Raw genomic sequence first — 11737 nt, 5'->3', positions numbered from 1 at the left:
AAAAAAAAAAAAAAAAAGAAAAAAAAAAAAGAAAAAATCTCAACAAATGAACACCCAGCAAGCTACAGAAAGGGACCCCAATCTACCAAAATTGCCAAGACCATAATTCCGAAAAGGCAAAGAATACCTAGGTACTTTCTTAGCACATCCTATGAACAAAAAATGCATTAGGCCCTGTCATCCATCATCAAACTTCTCAATTCTCATGACACTAATAAAACTACAGTTACTTCCATTGCTTCATAATAGATCCGGCTAGAACATAAAATTTGTAGGGTTGAAAACTAAAATCAAAGAAAGCAACAGTGGTTCTGTTAGGTTTGGTTCAAGCTTTGGCATTTAAAATATCAATTGCAAAAAACTGACTGTTGGTTATTATTTATTTTTCGATAAATGGGTGTTTCTATTTAAGAACTCATTTCTTCTCATAGTAAAATATACAAAAATAATTTCCTCTTGATATTTTCCAGTGTTTATTGGCTCCTTCTTTTGTGAATTTCTTCTCTTACATATGTTGATATTTGATGATCTTAAGCAATAATGTCAGACATGATGTCTTTAAACATCGCCAAAGTCTCCAATAGTTGGATCCATTTCAATATTTCTACTGTCCAATTATCATAATTTGACTTGATGGGGATAACTTTCTTCATTGGAATTTCAACTCTCCTTCTCAAGGAAATTTCAATTTCCTCTCAATGCAATTTTCACTGTTTCTTTTTGCTTCTCTCTCTCTCTCACACAAATTTGTTCCTTCACAGAAACCATCTTGGTTCTTCAAAATCAACTCATCCTCAATGGCCACACTTGATATGCCAATGTGATCGACAAGAAGTTTAATCTTGCCAGCGATTTCAAATCCCCAACCCTTCCTTCTGTTGAAGAACTCAAAGATATGGGGAATGGATATCTCAATGAATCAACTGCTGCCATCTCTATCTTCATTCCAAAACGAGAGAGAGATACAGAAGCTTTTACTTGAGGGTTTTACTTTTAACATTACCTAAAAGAGAGGGGTTGGTTTTGGGACCTTAAATCTGCTGCACGGGAGGAAGATGAGCAGACTGAGTGGACTAACCCCTCAAACCACACCACCAAACCAAAACAACAAACTGTTCCTTTGGTCAGCTTGATTGTTTATTGTTGGTCAACCATCCTTATATAAATGAAAACCAATCTAGTTTTGATTAAAAATGAGATGAACCAACTCATGAACACCCCTAACTCAAATAACATAACTGAATCAGGAAGAAAACAGAGTACCTGTTACAACAATGACAAGAAGAACTGCAAAAGCAATGCTTCCACCATCATACCAGCCTTCCTTGATACCCTGGTTCAGAAACCCAAAAATTTCATATAATCATTTAACAATTACTCTTAATAGGATTTCAAATGATTTCTCAACAATTAAATGTACACCAAGCCCCATTTTGGGGTTACATGGGATCCTACTAAGATATGAAAAATGAAAAGAAATCTCACCTCAGTCTTTATGCCTAGCACCAATGAAGCAACAGCCGCTATCATCAATATGATCAATGTAAGATCTTGCCAAGCTTCCCAGAGAAACCTCTACAAGAGAACAAAAAGGTAGATACTACTCATTAAGAAGTTTTTTTTTTAGCTTTTCCCTTTGGAAGCAGAAAAACTTATTGCTTTAAACGTAACTTATCATGGAACCCTTCCATCTGCCAGAGAAATAAAAGACCAAACGTATGGAAAAAACAATAATAGATAAACCTAATTGGTTCCACACGTCAATATAGATAGAAGTGTGAGAAGTACCCAAAAACTCCTTCCTGGTTTCTGAGGATATGTGTTTGAACCATATGTGTTTCTTCGTTTCAGTAAATCAGAGTCATCTCCAATTATCCCCTTCTCTAAATTCGTTTCTAACATATCTGCCACCCCTTTAACCTGATGAAATCATTCAACAAATACATTAAATAGAATATTCATATGGAAGGAAATTAACCAAAGGATAAAGAAATTTTCAAATAAAAATTAAATATTAAAAACTAACCCCTCCATATTGCTCCTCCAGACTATCAACATTACGATCCTTTACCAACGCAGCCAGTTGCTCTTGCCCAACAGAAAAATCACCATTTGGAGCTTCTGCTCTCGAAGGCCCTGAACCTAAAGAACCTGCATTTGTCAGAGAGAAAAACAGCACATAAATACCATAAAAAACATGTGCATCATAGATGTTGGTCAAAGACAATTATAAAGTACAGTAAACAATATAGAGCATATATAAAGGCCATTGAGGGGGAGAAAGGAATGTGTCGAACTCAGGGGGAGAAAGGAACCAAAGATCCTAGCAATTATGTGATTTCCAGAGGGAAAAAGCTTATAGGAGATTTCTCTAGCGGGATCCATTTAGAAAGAGTTGAGAGTTAAAATGAAATAATTAGTATGAACATCAATGCACACTCCTATAATTCGTATGCACTATATTCTGGGTAAATTATTTGCATTCATTGCCTTACACTCAGATACATTAGAACATTAAATGAAAGAAAAATGCATACCTCTCAGACGATCCCCAGCCTCTTTAAAGCGATATGCAGCCTAACCGAGAAAAGGAAGAGGAGATTAAACACATGTTAAAAGAAATTGAAAAGACTTAGGTTCAGTAAATTTTTACTCGTATGGCTTGTGCATGTGCTCTAATCTTTTTCAAAGCTTCTTTCTTTTCTTCTTCCTTTTTCAAGTCTAAAGTATACCGAAATCGACGAGAAGCATTTAACACGAGCGCAGCTTGCTATAAAAGAGACACAGTAAAACAGTACTGTTAGAGTCTCATTTAACAATAGTGCAGCTTGGAGACAGTAAAACAATTCAAACTGATAGATTTTTAAGAAATAAATTATTTCAGTGTTGATACTCAAAATCATGAATTCAAGAAGATAATAGCAAGAATGTATGAACACGGCACATAAGGTTAACCAAAACAAAAAATCATTGCCAGCACATAAAGGTTAATGATATGAACACGGCAAGGAAAGAATATTTTCTCCCTTATAACCAAAAAGTCATCAAGCTCTATAAAAAAAAAAACGCCAGTTATTAATCTAAGTTCAACCAAACAATTTATGATAATTGATTAAACAATCAACTGGCATTTTTCCATGAATTAAACCAAATTAGCACAACTTTATATTTTTTACGAACCAGCTTAGTTAGGTTAATGAGTCTCTACATTCCTTTTTTAGATTTCATACTGCTACAATTATCCATTGTCAGAATTTTATGTACTTCTCAAACCAAGGCTAATTGCACCATTTGTTATGGATATAATCCTTAAAGAACTCTAAAGATATAACTCAGTAAGCATAGTATTGAATATTGAACACATAAGACGTCAATTCCAAGATCACCAAATGTAAAGCAAGACGAAAAAAAAAAACAAGAAACACACACACTACTAAAAAAAAGAACTGTAAGGCCGAAAAGATAGCAGAAATTCAAATGAATAAAATCCAAAACATAAACACACACACGCTACTAAAATAAAATAAATAAATAAAAAAAAAAAACACTGTAAAGCCGGAAATATAGCGGAAATTCAAATGAATACAATCCAAAACATAAACACATACACACACAGTGATTCATCAGTATTCATAAAACGAAAAAAAAGAGAGCAAAAAGAAAAACCGTACTCTCCAGCGGCGGAGTCTGTCAACAGAAGCATGCTTAGTTCTTGGAATAGCGAAAGGATTGGATGATTCCTCCTCCTCCGGCTCACCGGAATTGCTACTACCGGACTCCACATCACTCCGTCTTCCAAACGGAGAGCCTTTGAATGAACTCATAGTCGAAAAATCTATCGCAGGAGAGATGGCACCGTCAAGTTGTGTTTTCAGGCAACGCAAGTCATCGGAGAATGACCGAATGAAAAATCTCGCCGGGAAAAAGAAATGGCGGTTCAGTCTGTAATTTTAACGTCCCGTTTATATTCACTTTTCTTTTCTTTTGATTAGAAGCAAAATGACAATTCTACCCTTATTCCATATTATCTTCCTAATTACGATTTGTTCCGTTAATCAATAATTATTATCATATTATTGAAATTATTTTTTCTTTTTCTATAAATATTTTTAATAATTATTATTAAAAATTAATTAATTAAAAACTTCCCAAAATTTATATTAAAAAAAAAAAAATGAGACACCTCCCCCCGACTTATTAATGCCACGTCACCGACCAAAATCCTGCCGACTCTTATTTATATTAATAAAAATCTTTTTTAATTTAAAAAAAAAAATTAATAATCTATTAGAAAAATAGAAAATAATTTTTTTTAATCAATATAAATGATTATATTAAAAAGAAGTGATCAACCGATTATTAATTATAATTATGAATATTAATAATGATAATTAATATAATACAGATTTGGAAAAAGGGGGAAAGAACGGTACGGAATGAACTGGAAACAGAGAGGACAACGTGGCGTGTTGATTTAGGGACACGACACGAATAGCTTTTTTTTATTATTATTATTATATTATTTTTAATAATTTAAAAAGACGAGAAAGAAAAAGAAGTTAAAATCTAAAATATTATAATTTAATTAAAATATTTGTTTCTTTTAGTTTACGTAATTGCACAAGTGGTCCCTCAAGTTTTTTATATTTTCAGAAAGAGACCGGTCAGCAAAATCCGGGTGGACATAAAAATAATAATAAATAAGTAATTAAATAAATAAAAGGTACTATTAAAAATGTACGGGAAATTTGAAAGGACGAAACGTGTAAAATTTAATTATTTATTATTTTATTTTTAGAATTAAGAAGGTTCGTAACCGTCAAAAGCCGGTGAGAAAATGGCCGTTGGTGATAATGACAGCTTTCAATTTTTAAAAATTAATTTATTCAATTTTTAATAAATTTTAAAAATAATTATTAATTCTTTAAAATGTAATTTCTCAAAATCTTTCAAATTTCAATTCAATTTTAGTAATAATTTACTTTTACTAAAAATAAAATAATAATTGATTAAAAAAAACTTATAATTCGATTTTTTTTTTTTAATGTGTAAATTCGACTAATATAAAACATGGGAATAAAAATTTTGGAACTTTCATTTCTCGTATTTTTTTTAAAAAAAAACATTGGAATAATATATCAATTTGTATGATATTATATTCTCAAAATTATAATTTTTTAAAGAAAAAAATATAAAATTTATATTAATTTTGAAGTGAGATAGAAAATAATTTAAATTTTTTTAATTTCCTTCTTATAATTTAATAAAACCCCACAACTAAATTTTACCATTTCCCTATTTATAAAACTTTTAGAAATTAATTATAACCTTAATTATTTATTTCCATCTCTAATTTTAATTTTTATTATATTAATATAATAAAATGTAGAAATATAAAAAAAAAATTAAATTAAAAAAGAGAATTGAAGGGGAGACTTACCAAGAAAGCAATATTATTTCAGTACAAGAAGCAAATTCATCTCCCTCTCTGCATTAAAAATTGCAAAAAAAATTCAAAAAATAATTAAATTAAACTAATAATTAAAAAATAAATAAAACAAACCCTTATTCATACGAAATATCTCGAACATATTACAAACAAAGTAAATTATTTTGAAGAGAAAAAAATGACCTAAAATTTTTCCGACATACCGATACGACGAAGGAAGAAGAAAACGCCTTTTCTATCTGAATTTGGATTAATCAAATTAGGTTCGCTAATCCCGCGTTTTATAGAATATTTTGGAAAGAAAAAGGAGAGCAAAAAAATTATTCATATATATATATATATATAAAAAAGCATATATTCTTTTCTCTTTTGAATATTAGGTTTTTATGGGTTAATGCATATCCAATAAGAATATGACACGTGGGTTTACAGTGGTAAAATTATTAATTAACTTTTGTTGAAATTTTATTGAGATATAATAATAAATTAAAGCATTAAATTCTCTACTTTATTATTTTGATTTGACAAAACAAAAAAAATGTATTAATTACCAAATAAGATTACGATATGGAATAAAATTGGAGTGATTAGACATTTATATCTTATAAATCGTATGTTCGAATATTAAATATAATTTTTTTTTTCAATAAAAAAAAAAAAATATATATATATATATATATATATTTATTTATTTATTTATAATTTATAGTCGAGTGGGGGCTTAGGAACAAACCTGAATGATCGTGAACAAGAAAGACGTGAAAGGAACAAAGAGAAACGCTACAAGGGGAAGCAAAGGGACGAGTTGTTGAATATTTATAGTGAAGTTGGTGGTGCTTTTTAGACTATGTCCTTTTTTGTTTTTACAAGCAAGGATCAGGTACCATAGGTTATGTGTGGGCATGTTTGGTTTTCTTCTTTTCAACTTTTCTCGACTCGGGTAATATTACTGTAACAGTTCAAGTTCACCGGTCAGTAGATATTGTCCTCTTTAGACTTTCCATTTCTGGGTTCCGCTCAAGGTTTTTAAAACACGTACGTTAGAGATAAATTTCCACACCCTTAGACAGAATTCTTCGTTCTCCTCCCAACCGATGTGGGATCTCACAATCCACCCCACTTCAGGACACTTGTTCTCCTTTCCAATCGATGCGAGATCTCACAATCCCACCACTATTGAAAGTATTTGGCATAAATTTTGACATAATTTAAGTGGTTAGCTATCATATTAGTACTTTCGATACTCCACGAGCCTCCTTAGGTTAATAAACGAGTTCTCCGTTCGTGTAAGCTAGTATTTAACCTAACCTAAATATGACAGACAACTTAACTGGTAGATACTAAAAAACGACATAAACCCGTTACAAAAATGCATAACGTATTGATTTTTGTCTCAAACTATTATGTCAAAAGGACGTAAAGTTGTAAAGGTAAAGTTAAAGAATAATTGGAAACTAAGGTAGTTTGAATATTATCACGTAGATTGATCAAAGTGTCCAAAGTATAAACAGAATGAAAGTACGAGATTCCCTTTTGTCGATTGTCAACTTGAGTATATAGTTATAAATCAACTAGCAACGTACGTAAAAATAATAATAATAATTATTATTATTATTATATTGAAAGTATGGCATACATTTTGGAATTTAAAAAATAAATAATTAATTAGATATAATAAAGATGAAATTAAACTTATTAAAGCAAAATATTAAAGGAAGAATTGGCTTTAGCTTATTACTTTGAAAAACACTATTATTTCTTTTTTATAATTAAAATAAAAAAAACTTTCACTTTCACTTTTACTTTATTCTATCTTTTTTTTTTAAATATAATTAATATATTAATAATCGATTCTTAATTTTAATTAAACTATAAATTTGATTATAAACTGAGAATTTACGTATGAACGTCCCACATTCACTAATTTAGGGAATGATCATGGGTTTATAATTGAAGAATACTATCTCCATTGGTGTGAGGCGTTTTGAGGAAGCTCAAAGCAAAGCTATGAGAACTTATGCTCAAAGTGGACAATATCATACCATTGACGAGAGTCGTATTCATCTAACATGGTATTAGAGTCATGCCCTAAACTTAGCTAGATTGATAGCAATACGTAATGGGCCAAAGAGGACAATGTCTACTAGCTCGGTATTAGTCATGCCCTAAACTTAGCGTCAAATGTAGGGAATGTTAACTTTTCTTTGAAAAAATAAACTGATAGCAATATGTAATGGGCCAAAGAAGACAATGTCTGCTAGCGGTGGGCTTGAGGTGTTACAAATGGTATCAAAGATAGACATTGGGCAGCGTGCTAGAGAGAGCTGGTCCCAAAGGGATGGATTGTGAGATCCGGTGGGGAATTGAGGTGTTACAAATGGTATCAAAGACAGACATCGGGTGACGTGCTAGAGAGGACGCTAGTCCCAAAGGGATGAATTGTGAGATCCAGTGGGGGCTTAAGGTGTTACAAATAGTATCAAAGACAGACATCGAACGGCGTGCTAGAAAGGACGCTGGTCACAAAGTGATGGATTGTAAGATCCTATATCAGTTGGATAGGGACGAACCATTGAAAACTTTAATGCATTCCTTCAAAAGATCTTTTGACAATTTGTCTAATTTTTAAATGACAAATAGATTTTTTATTACTAAAAGAAAAAAAAAATTCAACAAAAAAGAAAAAAAAAAAGAAAAAATAATAATTTTTTATTTTTATTTTTTTAGATTTTGGAATTTATATTATTTGGTTGTATTTATGAAATTTAGTATTAAAATTTTAAGAGTGTCTAACAAATGTAAGGATTTTCGTGATGAGACGTTCTTCATCTTGCACGCTCTCTTCTACTAGTAGATCGGAGTTTATCAAATTAGTGCCTTAGAGCTTTTATATCTTCATTTTTACTCGCTCGAGTGATATGCTAGAGATAGAACGCTATGCTCTTCCAAGATGTATACCTTTTCTTCTATCTAAAGAAGTATTGGAGAATCAAGCACGCCCAACAAGAAGTAGATAGATATCGATTTAAACGAGAATTTTATGTGGGACATACAAGAACGAAAGTTTGTCTATGCCGTGAAAGAGAAAGAGATCGCCATCACCAACGTGTATATAACAACTCAAGCCCACCGCTAGGGAGAGGTTTCTACACCATTATAGGAAATGTTTTATTCCCATCTCCAACTAACGTGGAATCTTACAATCTACCCCCTTAGAAGCCTAGCGTTCTCGCTGGCATACCACTCAATATCTGGCTCTGATACCATTTGTAACAGCTCAAACTCACCACTATCAGATACTGTCCGCTTTGGCCCGTTAGTATCACCGTCAGCCTCACAATTTTAAAACATGTATACAAGGGAGAGGTTTCCGCACCATTATAAGGAATGTTTTATTCTCTTCTCCAACCGATGTGAGATCTTACAATCGACCCCCTTGGAGGCCTAGCGTCCTTGCTGGCATACCACTCAGTGTCTAGCACTAATACCATTTGTAACAGCTCAAACTCACCGCTAGTAGATATTGTTCGCTTTGGCTCGCTACGTATTGCCATCAGCTTCATGGTTTTAAAGCGCGTCTACTAGGGAGAGGTTTCCACACCCTTATAAGAAATGTTTCATTCTCTTCTCCAACCAATGTGGGATCTTACAATATATGTTACGGATGATATGAACGAGAACTTTCGTAGTCATTAAGATTAGGTTCACTTTGGGTGGCATGGGCTCCTTATGTGCAAGAATTTGTGGATAATAAAGGCTTAAAATGAGTCATCTTTGGGTTGGAGGGCTATCTTAAGGGCTACAAACTGGTTTTTGGGCCCCTTGTGGAGGCCCTCTCCCATGTGAGGTACTCCCTTTATTCTAAGTGATGATTACTAGTGTTAGCTTAGTTGACAAGGCTTCATTTGTTCTTTGAGTGCCTCTTTAAGTTTGTGCTAGTGTGGGGTGGGAGGATTGCATGGGTTGAATCTACTTGTTATGTTTGTGGAGTAAAAATTGGGCTATAGACCATATGGACGACGAGGTTCATACCACCGAGACGCTACCTTAAACAACGTCACAACTAGAGGACTCGAACAACCTTGACTGTTTAACCCTTTGGGTTGGATTATATATATATATATATATATATATATATATATATATATTCCCGATTTGGGTTTGGTTGAATTTTTGAAAAATTGAAAAATTCAATTAGGTTCACGGATTGCAACGTTTGACCCGACCTGAAAGTATGGTTCACAATCTAACTCAACCCTATCCTACTTTTAAGATTATAACTCAACCAATGTTACTAATGTATTGTGATTTGTGAATGCTAATCTGACAACTCAATTCAACCCTCGGTTGAGTTGTGAACCATGTTCAAGTCATTCGAGTTACCGGCTTGACTAACCTGAAATTTTGAGTTGGTTCAAAAAAATTTCTCAAGCCAACCTATGTACACTGCTAACCATGACATTTGCCAATTTTCCCTAATGGACAAAAAAATTTCTCGAAGTCACTCGATTCCTTGATGATTCATATAAGCTTGGACAAGTGTTTCTTTTGAGACGATTTGTAACAGCCTAGATCCACCTCTAGCACATATTGTCCTCTTTGGGCTTTCCCTTTCGGGCTTCCCTTCGAGGCTTGGTTTGTTCTCCTCCCCAACCAATGTGGCTTTAAAACGCATCTGCTAGGGGAAGGTTTCCACACCTTTATAAATGGTGGTTTGTTATCCTCCCCAACCAATGAGGGACAACATAATCCACCCTCCTTCGGAGCCAGCGTCCTCGCTGGCACTCTTTCCTTCCTCCAATCGATGTGGGACCACCCCCAAATCCACCCCCTTTTGGGGCCAGCGTCCTTACTGGAAGGCTGCCTCATGTCTACCCCTTCGGGGAACAGCGAGTAAGCTGACACATCGCTCTAATTCCAATTTTGAGCTAACACAGACATTTTTCATTACTTTCAACTGAATGGTAGATCCAACCCAACTTAGAGGTTACGACTAAAAAAAATTAATTACTTTGATTAAAAGACTAAAATACTTTATTTGATTTATTTTATTATTTTTATTTTGTTTCTAAAAAGAATATATATATTTTTTTCATTTGAACTCATTTTAACTTTTTTTTACTTTTTAATATTACTTTCACTACATTTATATCTTCTCATACATTAAAGTTTTTTACAAAAGTAAAAAATAAAATCGATACTTTTTTACTTTCTCTCATCTGTAAAAAAAAAAAAAAAAAAAAATTGTTAATCAATCCTTTATCTAGAATTATTTTACCTATATATATATATATATATATATATATATATATATATATATATATAACTGATTCTTTTATTAATAATAATAATAATAATAATAAATAAATAAATAAAAAAAAAAAACTCGATGCCCAATTGCTATTAAATAATTTCTAAAAAATTAATATCAAAGTCCATAATATATATATATATATTTTTGTTTGCTATAATAAAATTTAGCAATCAATATTTAAAAAGAAATAAAAAAATAATAATAATAGGAGGCATACGACGTCGTTTAAGGACAGAAATGGGAAATTAAGAGGAAACTTCCTGCCCATTACCTTCCTCAAAAGCAATCATCTAAGAGTGTTTGTTTTGAGATTTAGGTTTGTTGTTTGAAATGAAACATAAAAAGCAAAGCTTTTATGATGTTCTTAACAAATGAATTCAAAAGAGATGAAGAAATGAGAAATAAAGAATGAATGGTTTTAATAAGAGTTTGTGTGTATGTTATATGCTTACCTTGCAATGGCAGAAAACTCAGTTGAAGAAGCTTTCATCCTTTGGCTTTCCATTTCACCAAGCAACCCCTTACCCACTTTTTGTATTGGGATATTCTATACAACCTTCCCTATTTATACCCAAACCCTCCTCTACCTTTTCTTCAAATTACAAATTTACCCCCTTCAACTTTTCGACCTTATATTTGTTAGTGTCTAGTCCCACATTGGTTGGGAGGAGAACGACATAACCTTTATAAAGGTGTGGAAACCTTTCCCTAACATACACGTTTTAAACCCCGAAAGGGAAACTAGCCGTGCTATAACCTCTAGTAGTGAGGAGTTATTTATATCTAACCTAGGTATGTATTTTAGTTGGTATAGACACCCGCACTCTCCTCATGTTTAGGATGCTATCAGGTCATTGTGAGTTGGTATGATTTACTTTTGGTGTAACGACCTTAAATTTTCTACTTAATTTAAGGTTGCTATTGTGTACATATCAAGAACATTGAATGCAGAAATACTTCATTTGAACTTTTAA

General features: G+C 32.3%; 1 protein-coding gene across 7 annotated transcripts in view; it reads right to left on the bottom strand.

Annotated features, from left to right (window-relative positions):
- Nucleotides 1-11299, bottom strand: part of LOC111798424 (calcium-transporting ATPase 10, plasma membrane-type-like) — a 26137-nt gene extending 14838 nt beyond the window's left edge. Inside the window, exons 1-9 of one of the 7 annotated variants that reach the window (XM_023681548.1) lie at nt 11216-11299; nt 5441-5488; nt 3672-3942; nt 2654-2770; nt 2538-2577; nt 2027-2151; nt 1789-1920; nt 1486-1575; nt 1264-1333 (exon numbers count right to left, since the gene is read on the bottom strand). In XM_023681548.1, the coding sequence (XP_023537316.1) occupies nt 1264-1333; nt 1486-1575; nt 1789-1920; nt 2027-2151; nt 2538-2577; nt 2654-2770; nt 3672-3824 (727 nt within the window). In that variant the 5' untranslated portion in view covers nt 3825-3942; nt 5441-5488; nt 11216-11299. Of the gene's footprint in view, nt 1-1263; nt 1334-1485; nt 1576-1788; nt 1921-2026; nt 2152-2537; nt 2578-2653; nt 2771-3671; nt 3943-5440; nt 5489-5652; nt 5703-6182; nt 6223-11215 lie in introns of those variants that run through there. The other 6 variants (XM_023681553.1, XM_023681550.1, XM_023681554.1 and 3 more) reach the window with 6 other exon arrangements.
- Nucleotides 11300-11737: the final 438 nt, after the last annotated feature.

The sequence above is a fragment of the Cucurbita pepo genome, chromosome LG07 (assembly GCF_002806865.2).
Source record: "Cucurbita pepo subsp. pepo cultivar mu-cu-16 chromosome LG07, ASM280686v2, whole genome shotgun sequence".
Classification (NCBI taxonomy): domain Eukaryota; kingdom Viridiplantae; phylum Streptophyta; class Magnoliopsida; order Cucurbitales; family Cucurbitaceae; genus Cucurbita; species Cucurbita pepo.
The sequence above is the reverse complement of the archived record's forward strand: the minus strand, read 5'-3'. Positions and strand labels throughout refer to the sequence as shown.